At 39.8% G+C, this 23179-nt stretch overlaps 3 protein-coding genes across 7 annotated transcripts in view; 2 read left to right on the forward strand and 1 right to left on the reverse strand.

Moving 5' to 3' along the window:
• The window catches only part of arhgap44a (Rho GTPase activating protein 44a), a 30234-nt gene extending 20024 nt beyond the window's left edge, over positions 1-10210 (forward strand). For 2 of the 5 annotated variants that reach the window (XM_044100121.1, XM_044100122.1), the window contains 4 exons: positions 310-822; positions 3613-3758; positions 3863-4249; positions 6806-10210. In XM_044100121.1, coding sequence (XP_043956056.1) covers positions 310-822; positions 3613-3758; positions 3863-4249; positions 6806-6960 — 1201 coding nt within the window. In that variant the 3' untranslated portion in view covers positions 6961-10210. Of the gene's footprint in view, positions 1-309; positions 823-3612; positions 3759-3862; positions 4250-4892; positions 4945-6805 lie in introns of all 5 variants that reach the window. The other 3 variants (XM_044100124.1, XM_044100123.1, XM_044100125.1) reach the window with 3 other exon arrangements.
• A 597-nt stretch (positions 10211-10807) lies between these two features.
• Positions 10808-14264, reverse strand: LOC122821852 (RING finger protein 222). Its single transcript, XM_044100126.1, has one exon. The coding sequence runs from the start codon at positions 13046-13048 to the stop codon at positions 12422-12424; it is 627 nt and encodes a 208-aa protein (XP_043956061.1). The 5' UTR covers positions 13049-14264; the 3' UTR covers positions 10808-12421.
• A 462-nt stretch (positions 14265-14726) lies between these two features.
• On the forward strand, positions 14727-22973 carry ndel1b (nudE neurodevelopment protein 1-like 1b). The gene is made up of 9 exons (XM_044100043.1): positions 14727-14904; positions 16810-16906; positions 18263-18416; positions 19715-19863; positions 19951-20087; positions 20179-20346; positions 20421-20512; positions 21371-21516; positions 21598-22973. The coding sequence occupies exons 2-9, from the start codon at positions 16821-16823 to the stop codon at positions 21677-21679; spliced, it is 1014 nt and encodes a 337-aa protein (XP_043955978.1). The 5' UTR covers positions 14727-14904; positions 16810-16820; the 3' UTR covers positions 21680-22973.
• The last annotated feature ends 206 nt before the right edge of the window (positions 22974-23179 follow it).

Consider the following 23179-nt stretch of genomic DNA (forward strand, 5'->3'; position numbering starts at 1 on the left):
AGAGGAAGTGTTACACGCTGTATTATTTTCCTTTGCCAATAAAACATTCCTTTTCTGTTTTTTCTTTGCGCTTGTCTTTGTATTTGCACTTTGAACTGGGCTGGCTGTGTCCGAAGGCGGGTGCCATAACCTTTGCCTAAAATGCTTTTTTTTTTACATTTTTTTTTTTTTTACACCGTGTTTGAGCAACAGAGCAGCTAACACCAAATCATGGCAGCAGCTTTATTATTCTTTATTTCTCCACTGCGATTCCCTGTTCAACCACTAGAGCTGTTTTATTTGTGCTGTCTATTCTCTTAATGTCTACAGCTCAGAGAACGTGTCGCTCAATCGGCCAGACACCTCTTTTGCCCACCCAACCCCTGGGGAGGACCGGCCACCCCCTCCTTACCCTTCCTCCTCGTGCCACTCCATCCCCCACCACTTTTATCCCAAACCCCCACCTTGCGCTCGTCCTGTGGCACCAGGTCCCGAGTCCCAGCCCCCTGGCTCACCACCACCCCCAGTGCGCTGGTCTGGCTTCACTCCTCCCGCCCCGCCCCCTTCCTCCTCTTCTTCTTCCTCCTCCTCATCACTCGACATCAATTCAAACCCCAAACCTAGCTGTCTGCACTTCCCCAAGCACAGTCCGCCAGGTGACTTGTCACAAGCCCCTCCGCTCGACACTAACGCTTCTCCACTCTATGTCAAAACTCCCTTGCTACTAACCCGCCATGACCAGGGTCACAGCAACCCCCCTAGCCTCCCTTCGTCCGCTCCCCCACCCCCGCCGTGGGCTGCCTGTCCATGTGCCCGAGAGAGAGGACCCCCCAGGCTGACTAGGTAAATACAACACTCCTGTGGCCACTGTGGGTGCATCACAGAGCGCCAGCTGTTTTTCTCTTGTAGCTCGCTGGCTCAGATTTTGCTTTTTGCTTTTTCACCCCTCCCCTTTCAGTTGACCTCTGGTTCTTTGACGTTCAGTTTGTCTGGAAAAGTGTTTGAAGTGGGGTGTCTCTCTAACCAGAACAGTTCAAATGATATTTGATTGTTTTAAGTTTGAAGTCTACAGTGTTTTGTTTTTTTTAACCACCTCATTCAAAGCATTTTTAAACCCTTTTACTGAGCATTTGATATATATTTCAGCAAAGCTCATAGTTTGAAGCTCAACGTTGACTTTGGCCCTTTTCCTAACTTGTTTTGTTGGTTTTATTTACTTACTCAAGGAAAGGAGAATATGAGTCAACCTGACAAAACTCTGTCATCCCAATCAAACCCCTGCTTGTGACACACAACTTCTCGGTAAAACTTGAATAAAAATCTCACCAATGTCTGAGCTCGGTGGAGATCTGCTGTGGTTAGAAATTTAGCTGAAACACAAACTCAACACACAGAAAAAAGCCTAATTTCATTTATGTCAGGGGGGTTCATGTTTTAGTTCTCTCACTTGGATCAAACGCAGGCTCGTTATCAGGGCTCTGCAGAACAATGAGTAAGTAGCAACTAGCACCAGGGAGAGAACTGAAACATAAAGGATAACAGCCCTTGCGGTCTGACCTTGGACAACCGTGATTTATGACATACAAAAATATAAAAGCATAAAATGGAATTTCTTCATTGTTCTAGCATAATTTCTCCTGGAAAATTGAAAATTTCAATGATTTTATATTTATTTATTTGTTTATTTTTACCGGTGACACTGATCCAATTTGTTTAAGGCGACATTAAAATCAATGCTCTGCAGGCCAACTATCAAAAAACTGAAGCTTTAAAGTTATTTGAAATACATTTGTGAAGTAATTTTTTAAGCATTAAATTACTTAAACTAGTTTTGATATTTATTGTAATATGCCAATCTGAAAACTGATGTTTTAAATGCTACAATACGTCTTGAGAGCAACTGATATTTCAATGGTTTTATTAGGACTTTTTTATGAATATGAGACTCCACATATTTTCATCTTCTGTAAGTGCATGTCTTGTTCCTGCTAAAATTATTCACATGTCGAAGTTTGCTGTAGTGAGAACATAACATATTTATTCTTTATGTTGATATGACTTGTTGACATTTTGCTTCATAACATAATGTTCTTCAATTTAATTGTCTGATTAATAAACATTGAGAAACGTCATTTTTCAGCTTTATAAATGTAGTGGTTTGCTTTAAACATAAAATTTGATGACTATCATTTTAGCTTTTCTCTGCACAGCTCATTGTTTTTGTACGGACATCTGTCTGAAGAGCACAGCACACAGAACAGGTGAAATCATGAGGGTGGCATAAAATAAACCTACTACAGGTATAGACTGCAGTCTATACCTGTATAGACTACATCTGCATCCGCTAGATGCAGATGTTACGGACTTAAAATATTTCACAACTTCCCTGGTCAACTTTATTCCATTTGTTAGTGTGTATCCTAATCTGTGTGTTAAATCCGCAACACTCTGCAGAAAAAACTGAAACATTAATGAGACAAAACATTGAGATGCCATTGATTTCTATCTTGAAATAAAACTACAATCAAGCCAAATAAAAATAAAAAAAAATCTTTGAACTTGACTGCAATTTTAACAAACAATATGAAATGAAATGAAATGAAATGAAATGAAATGAAATGAAATGAAATGAAATTTATTCGAACATGATACAAATATAAAAATAAAATAGTGCACAGTAACAAGAAGTGCATAAGAAAGAAGAGAAAATACAGATTTTTTGTTTCAGTTAACATATCAAATGAAGACTACAAATCTGTATTTAACCTCCAATCACTGAGGGAGTTAACAATAAGACATTTTTTCTAACCACTAATTGTTTTCATAATTTGAGCTTTATGTAGGCCATTCTTGGCCCTCTGAATGTCTCTGTGTTGTAGGTTCAACACAAAGTATATGTTTCCTATTGTCCGCTTTTGTTTTTTGCTTTTATTTTTAAGTTCTTAGTCAATATGACCTCAAATCTCCACTTACTTACAGTTAGCACACTTTTGAAAAAATAAATAAATTAAATCTAAATGTAGCAATTTTTTAAAAGAAAGAGTAGTAACAATACATCTAACCAAGAAAATAAATAAAATCTTTCAATCTCAAAAAGTCAAGAAATTTGTATTTATGTCATTTTTAATAAGTCACACATGAACCTGTTTGGATCTAGAATGATTTACAGGTCTACAAAAATTTGACTACTCTGTTTATTTTAATAAAGTATTGCATGTCAATGTATTTAGTAGGTAAAAGTGAAAAGAAAAATCAGTTTCTCCTGCTTTTTCATGTCATACATAGTGTAAATATTTGGAAAATGTTGCAGCTCTGCACGATTATGACAACTATTTTTGAGGCTTTTTTGAACTTCTAAAATGATTTACTTTAAACATCCCCATAGTCTTATGACTGTCATCAAGTTTTAACTGTTTGTTGTGTTTTTGTTCCTCATATATTGTTATTTTCAGAACCCATTTTTAATTCTGGTATGAGTCTAATTTATCTGTTCCAAGTGATGGTGGTGATGGTGGTTATGGGTGTTTTGGTGTTGAAGTGATATAAAGCAGACAGTCCAGTTTCTTTCTATTCTTTTTTACTGATTTGCTGTTTTCATTCTGGTTCACATAATAATATCTGCCTACTTTTCAGTTCGCTAAAGAGTAAAGAGCTTTCCCCTGTGATTGGGCACAAAGGCATCCAGGTGGCAAGTCCAACAGTGCCCCCCAGCTGCAGCCCTCAGAGCAGCAGCCAGTCCCCCCACTCAACTGAGCACAGCCCTCACGCCCTGCGCAAAGGTTAGTACTTCTCTTGCTGTGAGCTCTCACTGGCTCTCAAAACCTTCAAAATGTTTTGCATTGATATATTCAAAGTAGTAATAAAATGCTCTCTGTGATTTTAGGTTCCAAGAAGTTGGCCCCTGTGCCTCCCAAGGTCCCTTACGCCCAGACTGGAGGGATGTCTGACCAGTCCACAGGTCAGCCATCACCTGTAAGCCTGTCCCCTACACCTCCCAGCACCCCTTCCCCGTACGGACTGACCTGTCCTCCAGGGCAAGTACCGCCGTCCTCCCCTGGGCAGACTCCACTCGGGCCAACCCACTCGCTATCATCTCCGCCCTCCCTCTCTGGGACACTCACCAAGTCGCGGCCTGCCCCTAAACCTAGGCAGAGACCGAGCCTGCCCCCTCCTCAGCCACCCCCAGCGCCCCCGCCCCTGGCTCCAGTCCCTCAGCCTCTGGAGCAGGGCCTCCTGGATGGACTGTCTCCTGGAGAGAGCATGTCTACAGGTAAATACCAGCTCCTGGAAACAACCCCCCCACCGCCACCACAGGTGGGGCTGCAGCGGCCCACTCTCAGACTCGCTGTGGCTCTGTCCAATGGAGACGGTGGACGAGTGTAGGACCCTTTAGGACTGTAGACACAGAAGACCCCTTGTCCCTTTAAATGACTCCTCCTAAACAAAAATTGGAATGAAAAAACAAAGTGGCCTCTTAGACACAGACGCCTGAGAATTATGCAATGTGAACATTAGCATTTTTGCGCTGTAGTAAGCAGATCTCCTAACCTATGTATTCATTGCTTGTGTTATGTGATGATGTTTCTGGGTAACCAGTGGAAACATCAAAACAGCATAGCTCGTCCTGCTTGTATGGAAGTTTGCCATTAGATTCATCATGTGCTCTCTGTTTATCTGTGTTGCCCAGACCCCCCACCCCCATGTGGCAGAGGTAGGTCAGAGGCTTACACAGTTCGCTCAAGACAAGTTTCTCCCTGTGAGCAGACGTGGAAACATAGCCAGAGAATCCCACATTATATTTACAGTATTATGTTCTGATGACGAGGTGTTTTGTTAATATATACCAATCTTTTTTTTTTTGTTATATTTATCATTCTCTTGTCCCCCCCTTGCTACTACTGTGTACTTTGCAGCTGTGTGAGGCCAGGGATTCAGTGTGGGCTAAGTGTGAGGGGGACTTTTAGGGTAAGCCAGACCGCCCCTCGCCCCATGCACTCCATCTCACTGCCTGGCCTCGTAGTGTGGATGCCTCTGGGGTTTCCTGCAGCCTGCCTCAAACACTTACCCCCAGCTCTCAATCAGATCTTCTATTACCCTCTTAACAGCAATATTGTATCTTTGCACTTTGTTGGTCAACCAGTGGTGCATGGCTCAAGGATTTCCCAGAGTGCACCACACTGAGCTCACATTGCAGTAACCATTGCTTACAAAGGTCCATCCTAAAGCAGCCTCCCGCTCCCTTCTTGTGCCTTTTTATTTCCGAGCACCATGGTGGCAGGCATCCCCCTGCCACTTTTTCCGGGGGTCTTCAGGTAACCTCCCACCCCCTCCTGCTCTTCTACTCGGCAGGTTCATTGCTTTTTGTAACCTCTGCTTCCTCTTACCACGCTCCACCTCATTCCTACACAGGAATGGTCATCAGTCTGTTTGGACGTGTGGCTTCCAGTAAACGGTGCAACACACTAGATTAGCGACAGTTTCTGCAAATACTGTGAGCAGAATTAATGAGATTTCCATTGTTACTTTAAGCCACTTGGTGTCTCGGTGCCATCTTTCTCCACAGAGTTCCACACACACATCTTGTTGCCTCCGTGTTTTGGCTGTTGTTCTAGACGTGTGGTGTGTCACTGTGTTGTTGGATTTATTTTTTTTTTTGCTGACAAAAAACATGTTGCTGTTCTTTGAAGTTTCAAAAAGCTGTGACATATTTTACCTTACAGTATTATCACCCATGAACCTTTGTCACATTTTGTCATTTTCTAGCCAAAAACCTTTCAGATTTATTTTATTGAGATTATGTGATTGAAATTACACAAAGCAGTGTAATTTGTGTAATTTAATACACAAATTACACTGCTTTAATAAGTGTAATTTATTAAAGCTCTTGCTTTAATAAATTATTTTGCTTAATAATTCTTTTGCAAATAAAATTCCAATATAACTCAGTCTCAATCTTAGACAACAGTAGTTTTTCAACAGATTCGCAATTGGAAAAGCTATTTTTAAATAACTACCGCATACCATTGTTCTTATGTTGCACATTTGTGCACACTGCACGGTATGTTTTTCTTATGTTAAATTTTTTTAACTTTTGTGTGAACATGGTGGTCCCACCTTACTTAGCTGATGTGATAGCTGAATTTTCCCACTGTGGGACGATAAAGGATATTTTTATTCTGCTGTCGTTACAGTCTGGGCCTAGACTGACTAAAACGTCTCCCCGTTTCAAACTAATTGAAAACCATCACTTACCTGTTGAATGTATTCCCTTTAAAAAACTCTGAGGCCTTGATATAACAATTGTGTTTTTACTGAGTTACATACAATTTATTAATTAGATGTCCTCTTCAGACAGTTTTATTAATGATTTTCAGATAAAGGTGGCAGAATATACACACAAGCCGCACTTTTCTGATTTCATGCCTAAACAACTTTGATAGACATGTATCCTCTCCACTTCAAAATGATGTGCTACTTTGTGGACGTTGCAATACAATAAAGATGGTGGTTACAATGTGACAAAAAGTGAGAAAGTTTGTGGAGTGTGAATACTTTTGGCACTGTGCAACACTAACTGTTTGCTACGGTTAACATCAAACTGGAAACATCCCTGTGTAGAATGTGAAGCACATATAATCTACTGAGTTTTTAAACCACTCATTATGAGTTCAGATAAGAAGCATTAATATTACTTCTGCTTTCTTCCATTTTTTTACTTCATTATCATCATATGCCTTCCCCTTTCCTCTTTTTGTCACTCACAATTACCATTTTCACTATTTCACTCTTCACACTTACCTTTCCCCCCCATCATGCTCACCATTAGATATCTTCAATTATGAAATCCCCTCCATCAATGTCAATCTGGACAGCCTCATCGATGAGTTCAGCGGTGCCCCCTGCAGGAGGTCCCTGGCAGTGACAGACTCTCCAGAGGGGGACGCTGTGCCTGAGGAGGAGCCCCAGAGCACCATTCTATGACCTATAACCCTGACGCATCATTTACCAGCGTCCCACTGGCTGTATATGCTTTGAACTGTCAACACCAAGGCCTGATGGAAACACTGACTGGCCTCACCTAAATGCCCACCTGAAACCAGAACATGACCCTTTCCTCACATCTGCTACAGGCTGCAAAGAAACTCATCTTTCCCAGCTGCTTATTTTACGTTTATGTGACTACAAACAAAATAAACAAACAAAAAAAAACACCAAAATGCCATAGTGGATGAACTGTTGCCTTTAAAGAGAAAAGACTGGGAAATAGATAAGTATTACATCAAAATATATTTTTTTCACTGATTTATTTTTTGCTTATTTGCTTTACTTTGTAATTTTGTTTTACGGTGCAATGCTCTACGTTTCTCGATCTTTTTGTAGTTATTTTGTTTTGCCTTATAAGAACATGCAATCAAATTACAATATGACGTTCACAGGTTGTGCAAATGAGTTGCTTTTGGGAGACTGGCATGGTTTGGAGCAAATCTCATCCTCAGGTTGAAACACAGACAGAGTGGGAGCAGGGCTCACAGGGTATTCTACTTTGCACACATCAGAAACACACTGGGCCCTTTAAGGCAGGCTTTGCATGCAGGATGGAACATTTAAGTCAGTTTTAATAACGTCCCTTCATTTTTACTCCACCTGAAAAAATAGGTGTTTACACATGTACAGGTAAAACTCACCTAAACTCACTCTACATTGTACCAGCACATAATCAGAAGAATGTTATTGTAATTTAAGCTTTTTCTACTTGCACCCGTTGTTCCGGTTGGAAGAAGCACCATGTTTTTTTTGCATGACAAACCGATGTGATTGATCTGCTTCAGATTCAGGGCTTCTGAGTGATTTAGTTTTTTTTTTTCCTAAGTGTTAATCTTAAAATTTTGTTTCCCCCTGAGAGTAAATCCTGACTCTCACGCCTGTTAGGATGCTGCAGCTTGATGATGACGGATGAAGGACTACACTGCCTTTATGTTTGTGTGATTCTCTCTCTTAACTTTGTTTCAAGTGCTTCAGGTTCAGTGACCTTTGACCCCTGAGTGTAAATACAAAGACTGTACATAGGTTTATGTATATAAAATTGAGAGGAAAATTATATGTAAAATGCATATCTGGAACATATAATAATATTAATATATGTGCTGATATTTATCGTGTAGAAAATGACATGATTAAAATTTTGATGTTATATTTTGTCCCTGCACACAATGAACAGGTGTACTGTAGATTCATGTTTGGTTTTTTTCTTCACTTTTACGCCGTTTTACTATGGTGCTGCAGCAGACATGCAGAATGTTCACTCTGCAGCAACTCATCTGAGATCTTCCATCCTGTTCTAGCTCTTAACGATCGACTCCATCTAAAAAAAAATCTATCTTCATTAAAAAACATTACTCTCGAAATACCCTAATTATTTTTTAATTTTAAACCAAGACTATTATAAAGTGCCTTCCAGAAGTATTACTACATCTTGAACTTTTTCACTGCAGCAAACTTCACTATGTTCTGTTGACCAAAACATGGGAATGCATAACAATGAAGGGGAAGATGCAGAGACATAATTTGGGGGATTTATACGCCTGTTTTGTTTTTGTTTTTTTTAGATTAGCTCAATATTAGGCAGATTGGATAGAGAGTCTGTTAACCTCAGTTTCCAAGTCTTACCAGTATTTCTTAAGTCTAGATCTTACTAATACATGAATATGTTTTTATGTAAACCATTCCGCTCTTTGTTTAGGGTTGGTATACCACTGAAAGGGGAACGTTCACTCCAGTCACCAATCTTTTGTAGCCTCTCACAGTTTTTAGCACCATTCATGTGCTCGTTATCTCTGACCAGATTCTCTACCCTGTTGATAGAAAAGCAACCCCCACAGCATGATGCTGTTTAAACCATATTTTATAGTGGGGTCTTAATTTCCTGTCACACGTAGCATTTTACATGGAGGGATTTAATGAACTCTGACCTGAGATTCTTCTTTCATACCTTGCGTTTCCTTGTGTTTTGTGGTACAGTTCAGAAAAAAACAGTTTGACAATCATGCTGCTCTCCTATGCCAGATGTGAGGAATGCATCATTCCTGTGAATAAATACTTTCACTTGAGCTGTGGATCTCTGTTGCTCCTCCAGAGCTCCCATGGGCCTCTAACCTGCTTCTCAATGCTCTCCTTGGCTGCCTTGTCATTTTTAGCGGAGGGCTATATATTGTTAGATTTGCATTTGTGCCATGTAATATTCTAATGTCGTTCGTTTAGAATAGCTGAACAACTTTATCCCTGACATTTCTTTCTGTTCCTTGATCTTCAGGCGGCTGTTTTGTCATTAATGTTCTATAACAAACCTTTGAGGCCTTCACGGAACAGCAGATAGATTTATACTGAGATTACATCACTCACAGGAGGTCTCTTTTTTTGCAAATAAAGTGACTTTGGAAGGCTGTTTGGTGCACTGGCTTTCACTTAGGTTAGAACTAGAGAAATATGAAAAAGGTTCCAAGGGTATTAATGCTACTGCAAGGCACTGGAGAATTTTTAAATTTAGCAGATGGGAGATGCAGCAGAATCACTTTTCTATGTAATACTAACCATCATGGAGCAGTGATGGTGTTAATTAAAGCACATTTACAGCGGTTACTGGTCCACCTTAGTCCAAAAAAAGCGCTCAAAATTGCCTTTTTCCAAATCTACTTTAAAGAAACCATTGCACTCATAGTAAAGCATTTTTAAGGTGAATCCAAAAACTAAGTTTAGTTTACTTACTCCCAATATGGGATCTATGGTATGCCTCAGTGTGTGTGTGTTCTCAATGGACTGACTATCTCTATAAAGATTTTGGTGATGTTGATTATCTTGATAGTTGTGGTAACTTTATGACAATAATTGCAAGTGCCCTCACTCTTTGTTACTTTTGAACAACAGGAATAATCAATGTGTGTTAGAAGTTTTTATTTTGTGTGCCGGATCCATATGTTCATGCACAGAGGCAAAATTATCTCTGAATGTGACTGGTGCAGATTTTTTAGTGGTAGACTGCTCTACAGGTTAAATGAGTGTCAGGATGGGATGAAGCTAGTTCAGGACTGTTGGCATGTGTTGTTAACAGAACATGGCAGTATTACTTCTAATGCTTTTAGGCATCACAACTGGAACTTACAGCCAAGCTGCAAGCATGCACTCAATTCATTATAGGTGTGATAATTAAGCTACAAACAAAACAAAACAACAACAACAAAAAAAACTTCTGTACTTTCCCAAAAAATGTGAGTCCTTATATTTGGTTGCTGCTGTAAATTAACTACAGCTATGTTTTTATGTGCATATTAGTTAGAGCAACTTTTTTCCACGTAATAATGCACAGTTCTGTTGTTTTATTGAGCTTTTAATGGCTGTAGGTCTATTTCCACTTTATCACCAGATATGTCACGCCAAAGCAAAGCCAAGTTTATTTGCATATTGTGTGGATTTAAATCAGGAAGGGACAAAAACAGTCATGCATGCACTTGGAAAATATTTTTAACAGACCACGTCCTTTCGTTAATCACTGTTGTGTCAAGGGATTGTGAGAGAATGTGAAATGCAATGGACGCTCTTTTGTGGGATTTTGAGCAATACAGAGGAGGAGTGTAGGTTGCCTGTGGATGTACAGCCTCCTTCTGCTTTCACAACTAATGTATAAACTAAATCTGCCGCTTGTCGAGCCCACCATGCCCAACCCTTCATTCTCTGCTTAGCATAATGAGTGGAACACAGTGTGTACTGTGAAGCCTACCTGCAATCCTTATCAGAATGTCAGAAATAAATATATATTAAACTCTACATTTTTAATAACCCCACTTGGTCATTGCTGCTTTATTTCCTTCCATCAACAAACATCACCCACTGCAGTTTGTAGGTTTGTTGTGAAGGCATGTCTTTTATATCCTGCTACTAACTTAGGAGCTAGAACATTTTGTTCACTGAGCCTTCTCATTCTGTCTTTGACCTTATTTTGATACCATTTTTATGCTCTCTCTCTCTCTCTTTCTTTCTTCTCTCATGTAGCATGTGATGCATTTTTTGGGTCAGTGTGGAAAGGGAAGCTAAATAGAAAAAAAATCTTAAACGGCAGATTATTACTAACATTACTAACATATGAGGAACAAACCTGTGATAAAGTAACAGAAGTCCGTTGAGGTGTGTAACTAGCGAAACTGGCCGAGCAGGATGGGTGGCGAATTGCAACAAGAAGATACTGGGAGTGTCTGTGATTCAGAGGATGAGTCTAACCTCTCCTAAAGCTCAACCACAAAATGCACAATGCATTGCCAATGTTTGAATTGCAAGTTTGTTAAAAATTGTCTTTTTACAAATGGTTGCAGTAGTGACTGATTGTAATCTAACTTTCAATATTTTGGTCTTGATCTGATGCAGTATATCCTGAAGGGCTCTGGTAATCTAATCAGTCAAGCAGTGTCTCTCCTTACAGTAGACAGGTACAGCTCATCTCCTTCAGGCTACCATTGGTGCATGAATTATTTCTAACAGATCCTTCAAAGGTGTCTCTCTTTACACTGTCTGTATAAGTAACTGGTTAAAGGATTCTTACTAGTTCTTGTTTCTATAATTTATAAAGATAAAAACTTCAGTAACACTCGAAGGTTATTGTTGGATTCATCATTCCCTGCTTTATGATCATAGTATGCTACAACCACAACCTTCAGTTGATATCATTGTGACTTTATAGGTCAACATAAACTAGTGCCTAATTTTGTTTTTTTTTTTAAATGATCACATGTGGACTTAATGTTCCTTTGAGTTCCCAAGCATCAGCTGCTTTGTGCCTGTCATGTGATGTCCCAGGAAAACACTCTGAAATCTGTGTTTGTAAAGTGAGATAATGTGAAAGAGTACTAGGTGTGTGAATACTTAAGCAATGCAATGTTTTTTACCTGGAAAAGTGGGAGGCTGTGGCTTTGCCAGTTTGGCCACAAACTGGAGTACTGCTGCTTGGAAACACAGCAGTCAGCAACACACCACAGCATTACCTGGGCCACTTTAACAACATTCTGAATGCCTAAGGATTGTTTGTGGAGTTGGGGTTAAAAGACTGGAAAACTGAGCAAATTGTTATTCATCATGAGCAACAATTTGATGACTAATTCATCTTGTTGTTGAGGCAAAATTTTAATTTAGACTGTTTCAAAGCAGTATGCATTCCGTGTCAATAAAAGTCTTTGTTTCATTTATCATTTTAATCGAGATAAATTAATGAATTTGTCAATACAGAGCTATAGTCCAATATGACTACAACTAAATACTTGTACACACAGTTAATATCGTGGTACATTGCTGATTAGTGAAACTCACATGCACAACAACGTTGGTTTCCAAGGAAACATTGTCCCTAAAGGTTCTTGAATAGTTTCCACTTGGATCTTTATGCTGTGCATCTTCAGCAGCACTATGCCAATAAAATCCAAGGTAAAGTCGCGGCCACCAGTGCTAGAACAGTAAAGGCTGACAGCAAACAGAGCAAGCATCGCGACGAGGTGCAAACCCTGCGTCTCTCCCTGGGCTGAGGGTGAACCACTGTCATCACAACATTGAGCGCATCCTCCTCTGCCATCGGTCGCCCCTGGGCACTTATGATGAAGATCTGACACGCATTGTGGTTGTGTCCGATTAACCTCTCCGGACGGACTCGTCGAAAGATACTCCAGCAGCAGTAGGCTATCCGGTTAACTCCCCTCAGTAAGCTGCCCCCGGAGCCGCGCCGTGCGCTGCGGAGCTGCGACTCCGTTGTAGGAAGAGGCACCTCCAGGGTCTGTTCTTCATCTGGATACTTGATCGCTGAGAGTGCCACCAGCGATTCCTTTTGCCTCTTGATGAACGTCAGATGTCGGCAGATGGGGCAGACAATTGTGTCCCTGAGGACTCCATTACTGTTAATGCTGACCAGCGTTTTGACCAAGCAGTCGTGACAGAATACATGTCCGCAGCTTAAAGTCCGCTCACTGCCCGACAGGATCTCGTAGCATACTGGACACTCCGGTGTGTCGTCTTGGCTGTCCTCTTTGTAAAGTGCCATGTAGAAGTAGTAAAACTGAAGACGGATTGTCTAACAATAAGAACCCTTAGTGAAGGAACACTGAGGTGCTCCTAGTTCATTGTTCCTCATTGATTGCGCCGTGGCTTTGGGTGGAGGCCGGTCTTGTCACCTGTGACAGCAGAAACCTGTCTAATTGGATCCAGTTCAAGTTCTTAAATGGTACATATTTTATGATCCTCGACGCACGTCTCTCACTATCAGTGGGTTTTTTTGGCTATGTGAACCATGTTTGTGCAATAATTTAATTCATTAGATTTTTCAAGTGTGTAACCAAAAACACTGAAACTTTCATTAGTCAGTGAATCCTAGTTCTGACAGGTGAGACGCAGATCATTCCTTTTATTCATTTTCGTGTGGAGCATTTTGTTTTCTGGCTGTTCTGCACCACCTTGTGGTCACTAAAAATAACTACACCTAACTATGTTCGAGAAAAAAAAAGTACTTTACATAACTGTTTACCTGCAAAATAAAATGGTCTCCACAATGACCAGATCTCACTCCAGCAGAGAAGCTTTGGGATGTGATTGTAGATTCGAATCATGGATGTACAGTGCAGCTGACAAATGTTCAGCAACCACCTATGCTGTCATGAACAATAGGGATCTTTTAAAATCTCTGAGGGATGTTCAGACACCTTGTTTGAGCTATTCCGTTAAGAATTGAGTCAAGAGAAAAATGGGCTGTAAATTGTAATTAGCAAAGAGTCTTAATTCTATTCAATTCAATAAAAAAAGCTTTATTTATCTTCAGGGGGCACATATACATAACAATACAAGAAAAAATAAGTAAATAGAAGGAAAGAGCAATACATTGCATGTGTAAGTCTTATGTAATCAAATAAATGGTGAGTGTATTGTGACCAGATGTTTACATACACTGCAAAAAGAACCTATTAATTTCACCATTTAATAAGCTTTTTGTGATTTAGGTCAGTCTGCATAATCAGTTTCTTTTCTGTGAATATGACCAGATGGCTAAAGAATGAGAAAACACCTTTTATGAGTGGAAAACAATTATGCTAACTTCAACTGGTTCAAGAAATCAGTTGACACTTTGGAACATACCGTGTGGAACTTTGAATATAAATTTGTTTCATTTAATGCACAATCTGCATCTTGAAAGTTCTCATGTGCAAACATTTGTTTACTCTTACAAAAAGACAGAAATTCCCCAAATTTGCCCACACCTCTGCCTGACGATGTCCCAGCTGTCTTCCACAGTACATAAAACATCCATGTTAGGGTTAGTCCCTCAGGGTAGGAATGTAACATGTAAACTACACTAAACCGGTTTAAATGTGAATGCACTGTTATTCTGTGCACTTTCCACGCCATGTTTTAGCTGATGGATGGATGGATGGATGGATGGATGGATGGATGGATGGATGGATGGATGGATGGATGGATGGATGGATGGATGGATGGATGGATGGATGGATGGTTGGTTGGTTATGATTGAGACGTAAAGAAGTATTTTGTTTTCCATATATCACTAGGGTCAGGTTAGTCCTGTTGTGGACGCCACCTTGTGGTTATTGACATAACTCCAACACTCCGTTGGAAAAGAAGAGAAGAGAAAAGAAAAGAAAAGAAAAAAAAAGTGTCTCTTTTAGTTTCAGACGTTACGTAACGTGAAACTACGTCACGGCGTACGTCTTGCATGAGGATTTACGTTAGTTCCGGGAGACGCGTTGGCAATTTCCTAAACACTTTCCAGTTCCCTCAGTCAGTGTCAGAGGCCCATACCGGGAGAAGGAGTGTGTCTCGTTGTGTGTTTTACCGGCTGAACGGAGTGTTGTTGAGACAGAGGACCAGACAACGGGTTGATATGAGCAGGTAAGGATTTAAGTATGATTTATTATTGTCAATTATTGGCCTGTTCGCTCAACGTTTTCCGGTGCTGTTGTTTTGTGAACGTTACGAAGATAAAAGCTCACATTTCGTCTGTGCTACTTAGCTTTTACATTTAATTTAGTTTCAGTCCGCAGCATATGGAACCTTCTGGTGTCTTCAAACACAGGACTGCTTCAGTCTAAACGTAGGGTATCAGATAGCGATATGTTTAAATTAGCGACCTCTTCTCTGCTGGACTAAATAACTTTTCTTAAATAATATACAGTCTGTAAGATTTGTTTTAGATGAATACTAGTCGTTGGTTTTACATTTCAGAAACTGTTCATGTTTGGAGGTTTTTTTTCTAATGCCCAGTTTACAAAAGATGCTAATAAGGCAGCAATCTAGCAGATGATATTAACCCTTAACCTGTATAATATCACCACCACACCTTTAAACCTTCAAGGAGTGATGGTATCCATGCGAATTGAACCAATAAGACTGAATAAACATTAATGAAAAAGAGTTGATTTAATACTGATCTAATCAGCTTCTGAGTCATCATTCTTAAAGCATAAGCACACAGGATGGTGGTGGACTTTCTCCCCACTTCTCTTTTAGTCCTTGTTTTGTCATGGCAACAAAGGACAGTGAAATTATCATCCCTCCTAATGCAGGTTCCCTCCTGTCCTTATTCTTAACCTGTTACATGATCGGGCTTGACCTCTTCTGCTGGTGTGTTATGTTACCTGTACACTCTGTGTTGACAACAAGACATTGCAGATCTGAAAAGGCTGCATCTATAGTTCTGAATGTGCCATTGAATATCCAGTTTTCTACGAGGCTTTTTGGCCTGTTACCATGGCAGCTCTTGATTGTCACATGTATTTGGGAGACACAGAATCCCCTAGACATTTTTGGTACTTTCCTTGACAGCCGATAAGTCTCCCCCTATCACATGATGCACCCAACTTGTTTTGTCAGTGGTATTTTTGGGAAAACCATCCAGCTTTCCACTGTTTTGATTTGTGAAACTGCATACTAACACATGTTGTCAGTCAGTCAGTTGCTGATGAGGCCACCTCACAGGAATGTTTCAACGGAAGAGCAGTCGCCCACCCGATAGAGTGGAGAAAATCACACATCCTTTTTAGTTTAATCTAAGCCAGAGACTAAATCTGTAGTCCCATAAACCCAACAGCAGTTGCAAATATTCTTACATTTTCCCTGAAAGATTTTATTGTTTTTTTTTTTTTATCTGCCTGGACTAAGGTAGCTGTGTGTTATAGTGCTGCTCTTGCAAACACAACAGTGGATTAAACGCATAAAACATCTGTTTAACATTAATTACTCTTTATTTGGATTTTTTCTGGGAACTGGTTGTCTAAAGTTGAAGAGCAAACTTTATAGAGGTTTAAATAAAAGTCCTCTCTTATTTAGCAAATGGGACATTATTTAGCACATTTATACTCTTAACAACACATTTTTTTCAAAAAAAACAATGAAGCATTCCTTCATGAAGAACTTGCTGGCATGATTCAAATTCACAAATACTGAACATACTGGTCATATTGTCAGATGGTCAGACTTACCTGGAATTATTTCTCATTTTAAAAATGTGTTGTTTTCATTCAGGTGGCAAATTTAAAAACTGGATTTCATTGGTTGCTCTGATTTGAGATAAGAAGGGAATGCATCCCTTATAGTTCTGAATGTGCCATTGAATATGGCATTGGTTGCTCTGATTTGAGATAAGAAGGGAATGCATCCTGCTTGTTTCAACATGCCAAAGAACACAAAAGATTAAATATTTAGTGCCAGACGAGGGTAACCTGCTTGTGTTAAAGTGTGTTTTTTCTTATTTTATTTTACCAGTCAGTATTAAGAATATGTCTCTTTTTTTCTTAGGTTGCCCTGACATGGACACAGAGATGATTCCTAAATTTTCATCAAAGGATGAGGAGGTTGATTATTGGAAAACTCAAGCCCTGAAATATAAGAAAAGGTAGGTTTTGCCCTTGTGACTTCATACTTTGTGTCATATTCTTTATATGTGTCGGTTGTAAACTGTAAGCTGATATATTTAGCGTTTGGGTTTTATGTGTGACCTTGAGCTGCATGTTTTGTTTTGTTCTCAGCGTTTTGTGTGTGTAATTATAGAATAATGTTTTTGCTCAATAAGCTCATCTTGCAGCAACATAACTGTGCTTATTTTGTAGCTGGCAGCAGTTCCCCTGTATTAGCACAAAAATAAAAGCCAACCTCAGTTGAGAAATGTTTATGGTTTTCAGCGCAGGGCGACTGGGTTGAGCCCAAAAAAGGCAAATGACTTTCTGGGGCCTTATGACATAACAAACCACAAACCTGCTGACCAATTTAAGAGGAAATGACAAAGCCTTAGCAAAAGCCACAAGCCTTTCTGGGGTCTGCAGTTGTGCTGCGTAAATCTTTTTATACTCTGCTTGGTCGTTACGTGAAGCTGAGAGCCACTCAGGCAAAGTGAAGGGTTGCATATAAAGGGTTAAAGACATGGTGATTTTCCGAGAAATTCCTGCAGTGGGTAAATGCAGGAAAAACATCAAGCCACGGAAAAACTAACTTCAAGTAGGTGGCTTGTTGCACGTGTTTCAAGCATGTGTTTTCTCAGGCGGACTTTAACACGAACTTATCAACAACTGCAGCTTGCATTGTTAATAAATAACCTTTTTGAAATGTTTAACTTCCTACATTTTGCTTTGCTACATTTGACGCTGTTATGAAATAGTAACTTCTTGTAGATTTACAAATTGAGAGTGTAGTTTTAAATCGACTGCCTGCCACTGGGACGTTAGAGAACCCATGTGCTGATGTCACAAAGCTTTCTGACATTGGCATGCGTGGAATGACCACTCAAAGAAAGTGATTCATGGATTCCAGCTCTCTCTGAGAGTATTATCTCAGTGCAAGGCAGCTGAACTCAGAGTGGCGTCGGGTACAGTGTCATGTGATAAGGAAAGAGGTTATGCAAGAATGAGTTTTTCCGTTCCAGTTTTGGTTGTTAATATAAATGTACCTTTTTCTTATATTATACAAGTAGCATGCTTATGTTAATTCAGCAATGCTGAGATGGGATTGGTGTGGTATACTTAAATCACGAGTGAAAGTTAAGCCTTTTTCAGGTCTATTTCTGTCAAAGCTCCAGGAACATGCCTGAGCTAAACTCTTCCTGCAGAACAATAGCCTGGCCGTTTTCTAGAACTAATGCCGCTGAGCTGTTCTGCCAAGCTGAATGGTCCCAGTGTTGATCCGTAATGCAGATGTGAAACAATGACAGTTGGTTTTTTTTTTTTGCCTCCCTCTTCTCTGTGTTTGTATCATTCAGTTGCCAAGATGCTCAAGAGGAGCTGCAGGAGTTCCAGGAGGGGAGCCGGGAACTGGAGGCCGAACTGGAGGCTCAGCTCAGTCAGGCTGAACACCGCCTTCGAGATCTACAAGCTGAAAACGAGAGACTGAAGAACGAGGCGTCCAACCTAAAGGTGAACCACTAGATTAGAAAATGATGACAATCTTTTAGAAATCTCACAGCTGAAGTAAAAATCTGACCATTACTACAAGGAAAAAACACAAAGAAACCCTTTCAAATCAAAGTTCTGTAACACAGACAACCACAAGTCCTTCATTATGGAAAGATTTGTCCTTTCACATCATACAAGTTGCTGTATTTGCTCAAAATATTTATCTGGTCAGATGGACACAGAAGATCATCTGACGCCTCTGACCCCACAAAAAAAAGAATGTTTGTTCACACTAACGTCTATGTAACGGTCATGCGTTATTACAATAAATTAATAAATGACTTGGCAGTCAAACAATCTGACACTGGAATGCAAATCAGGGTTTTTCACCCTCAATAAACCAAGTTGAAAACAGCCGTTATTCATTTTAAATGGATCTTATGGGAAAAGAAATGGCAAACATTTGCTACACACCGTCTTATAATTTAGTTAAATACATTTATAGGATCCAGAGAGAAACATCATTCTGCTTTTGAGAAACTCTTGTATTTTAAAACAAACATTTTATAGTCAGGACAAGATTTTTAAATATTCATCCAGAAAAAAATAATAAATAACATAAAAGTTTAAAGAAAAACAATCTGAATTTGCTAAAATAGGACCTGGCAGGTCAGGCCTTCACAAACTCTGTCATAGATGCATCTCCAGTTGGGACACCAAGCAGAGTTACTTGAGTCCTCTGATCTGCTTCCTAGGACAGAGTTTATAAAGCATGTTAAGTAATCCTGTGGCAACGCTTAATTGGATGTCGGGATAAAGCAGAAGGAAATAGGAAGGACGAGTCTCGTTCTAAATCACAGCGGGCCTGAGCGCTGAATTCCGATTGTTGCCGGCTGTAATTATGTGCATACAATAAGAAATACACCATCAACACATTGTGGTTAAACGTGTGAGCCCATGTGTCACACCTAACTCTAAAATGTAACACTGCAAATGAACAGGAGAAGGTATGAATGATGCCTTCCTGTCTTTGTGCGTCAGGGGCCACAGTAAAGGCACACAGCAATGCCTCTAATTACACGTAGCCTAGCGCATGAAGCGGGGCCGGGGGCCTCCCCTGGGAACAAAGGGGCCTTTTGACAGTGAAATAACACCAAAGAACATCTCGACTGTCTTGTGACTCGCCTCATTTCCTCTGCTGTTGTAAAATAGCAAATAGTGTTTTCAAACGTCGTGCTACTCTGCGCTTTTGTGCTCCTGGTTCTCTACATCGGCTCACTCCCGGGGCGTTTTCTTCTCTTTATTCTATCTGTTATCAGGAAAAGCTAGAGCATCAGTATGGTCAGAGTTACAAACAGATTTCCGTGCTGGAGGACGACCTGAGTCAAACCCGCAGCATCAAGGAGCAGCTACACAAATACGTACGAGAACTGGAACAAGCCAATGACGACTTGGAGAGAGCCAAAAGGTCAGAATGAGAATAATGCATTAAGATGCGTTTAGACTGTTAGATTCTCTGCAATGTTCACGAAACAAACCGTGTTTCTGATTTTAGGGCAACAATAGTGTCTCTGGAGGACTTTGAGAGCCGTTTGAACCAGGCCATCGAGAGAAATGCTTTCCTTGAGAGCGAGCTGGACGAGAAGGAGTCGCTCCTCGTGTCAGTGCAGCGGCTGAAAGACGAAGCCAGAGGTAAGGAAGAAACCTTTTTTTAAGATTGGGTTTGTACTATTTGTGGCGTTTTGGATGAGAATTTGATTAGTCACACTTCAATCTCCTGCAGATCTGCGACAGGAGCTGGCAGTACGAGAGCGGAGCACTGACAGGATGTCGGTGCCGAGCTCGCCAACATCAGATATAGACAAGACTGATTCTGCAGTCCAGGCCTCTTTATCCCTCCCTGCTACACCTGTAGGGAAGAGTATAGAGCATGCGTTCATCAGCCAAAAGGGTAAGGGTTGTTCCCACTCTTATTTCTGCATATATTTAAAAATATACATATTTTAATTAATCTTTTTACTGTAGGACTGACCAATGGCTGCAACGGCTCGGCCCTCACACCTTCTGCCAGGATCTCAGCTCTTAATATAGTTGGAGACCTTCTGAGAAAAGTTGGGGTAGGTTTTATTTATTTCATTATAAATGCATGGCTGATTTATTCCTTTTGCATTTCTCTGTGAGAGTTTAGAGACAAGATTCAAAAGTGCAAACTTGAAATTGCTTGGCTTTCTAATTTTGAAAGAAGCCAAAAATAGTAGCATCAGCACATTTCTGTCTGGCCACAGAGCAATGATGCATTATGCGCACACTTAGAAGAAAGTCAACAGAAAGGACAAATGAATTAATATTTTAAAAACCTTGAGCTTTATGCGAGCACAACTTTCATTCTTCCAGTGAGATGCTGGATATATTTACAGATGATTTATCTGTTCAAAATAGTTATATAAATTGAGTTCAATAAACATAACTGATAAATTTACTCTGTGATAAAGATTTGCTTGTTTTATGCAACATGTGTGAGGTTACAAGTTTCATCTTAAACTAGTGGATTTTCTCTCCAAATGAATTTTTTTTTTTTCCCAACCTGCAGCATCACTTATTGATTTATTGATTTAGAAATATTTTGATGAAATTTGTCTTGTCGGATGAACTGGAGTTCTGCTATTTAAAACAGCAATAAATTAAAACATCTTGCTGTATTTCTTTGATTATTTCTGCAACTGTACCGTTGTAAGGATAGGTGCAATAGGGACTCCAGCATGCTGGACAGGGTGGCTGTGTTGCTGTCACAATATTTCTGCACCAAATATTTCTGTATTTGGGGCAGAAATAATGTGGGAAAGGAGGAACAAAACGATGGCTGCAAAAAAATCAAGACATAAAATTCCACATCTCATTGTTTTAATTAGTGGTTAAGTCACAAGCTTTACCTTTAAGGCTAAATTCAGCTTTTTTTTTTCCTGTTTTGTCATTAGGCTTTGGAGACCAAACTTGCAGCTTGTAGGAACATTGCCAAAGATCAGGCAGCACGAAAAAAATACTCCACAGACGTTGGCACAATCCTCAACAGCAACCCTACAAAGTTCCCACACCCTCTGCACACGGCCTACTTTGAAACAAGGTAAGCCTCTCTTTTAGGTTTGGTTCTGCTGTGTCTTAATTCTACCTGCCAACAAAGTTCATGTCCTGTTCTCATCTGCAGCACTGGTAATGGACTGGACCCGAGCTCCATGGCAACCAACAGAGCCATCCCTCCTCCAGGCATGCTGCCTTTAAGTGTGTGAGGACCCAACATGCCATTCAAACCTCTGCTCAAAGCCCATCCAACACAACATGGCTACAAATAGGACTCATGAGCTGCTCTGTGTGTGTTTATGTGTGTGACTGAGTGAAAGAGCACTGACTGGGTGAGAGTATGCATGACTGAATTTGACAGATGCACGACAGAAGTTAAATAAACTTGCCTCCAGGTTGCAGCTCGGAGTGCAGCTGGGTAGGTGCATAGCCACGTTCCTACCTGATCCCTGCATGTGCCTACAGCAGAGCTCTCCACTGCTTGTTTGCTCCCTTCATGTCATTGTTCACGCTGCAGCTCTAACTCAACGGCTCTAACGAACTTCTACTTGACAAAAAGGCCCTCAACCGACCACAGCTTCTTTTTGATTATTTTTCTTCATGTATTTTCTCCTGAATTGCACAGTTGAACTTATTTATATTTAGAATGTTTAATATTTAAAAAAAGAAAGGGAAATGCGTATTCCAGACGGTTTATCTTGTATGCTTTGAAATGCTTATTTCTTTTTTGCTGCTCTTTTTTTTTTTTTTTTTTTTGTATGTCTATTTATGGTTGCAGAAGTGTGGGTCGGCCCCACGCTGCAAAGACAGACCGAAGTGAATGTTGATTGTCCAAAGACATGTAGCGCAGTCGTTGCCATGTTTTCTGTTGGGTGAAGCATCCTTCTGCCCCCCTGAGTTGTTTGTCTACTTGTACTTTTAAGAAAACAGTTTTGTCTTTATTATGTTATGACATGAATTTGGCCCTAAAACTCTCCCCACTTGTAAAGGATTCCTCAAAGCCAAACAAAATATTGAAAAATCTTTGACGTTTTCAGTTTTACTGAAGCATATCTAAATTCAATGGAGGGTTTTGCGCAGTGCAGCACAGATTCTGTTTTTCACTAATATTAATTTGGTATTAACTTTTTTTCTTTTTTTTTTTTTGGTCTTGGCAGCTTTGTTATTGACTCTGTATCTATTTTTCTTCTTGCAGCTCACATTTTTAAACCTTTTGTAGCCTGAAGTATAATTTAAAGGTTAGTTGTTTGTATTTATGAGATGTCAGTTTACAGTAGAGCCTGTTACTGAAGCGACATCAACGAGTTTGTACAGTGGTATTTATAGATGGCGAAAATTTGCTTACCTGTACATAGAGACATTTGGCATTAAAGTCCTATTTATTTCAGATTCTGTATGGCATGTGTTGAGATAACAAGTTTTACTTTTTTACAATGGTTACAGCCATTGTAATATGCTATTAAGTTGTCAATTGTTAAAGTAAATAAAGATTGAGATAATATGTTTATGGTGTTGGTGAAATGAAAGCATGTTGGGTTTTTTTGTTTTGATTTTTAAAAGAAACCTATTATGGTCAAAAACTTATAACACCTTTTGATTATGTAAAAACATGTTTAAAAAGTTGCTTGTTTAAAATAATTTATTGAAAGTTATACAGTTGATGCTCATTTTAAGATGTTTGGTGGGACAGTTAAAAACTGGATCATTCA

This window comes from Gambusia affinis, linkage group LG19 (genome assembly GCF_019740435.1).
Source record: "Gambusia affinis linkage group LG19, SWU_Gaff_1.0, whole genome shotgun sequence".
Lineage (NCBI taxonomy): Eukaryota > Metazoa > Chordata > Actinopteri > Cyprinodontiformes > Poeciliidae > Gambusia > Gambusia affinis.

Bases quoted from the DNA above. Each gene is read 5' to 3' on its own strand.
- LOC122821852 (XM_044100126.1), bottom strand. From the start codon at position 13,048: ATGGCACTTTACAAAGAGGACAGCCAAGACGACACACCGGAGTGTCCA.
- ndel1b (XM_044100043.1), top strand. From the start codon at position 16,821: ATGGACACAGAGATGATTCCTAAATTTTCATCAAAGGATGAGGAGGTT. The intron at 20,513-21,370 runs GTAGGTTTTATT...TTTTGTCATTAG, and splicing joins ACCTTCTGAGAAAAGTTGGG to GCTTTGGAGACCAAACTTGC. The intron at 21,517-21,597 runs GTAAGCCTCTCT...TCTCATCTGCAG, and splicing joins ACGGCCTACTTTGAAACAAG to CACTGGTAATGGACTGGACC.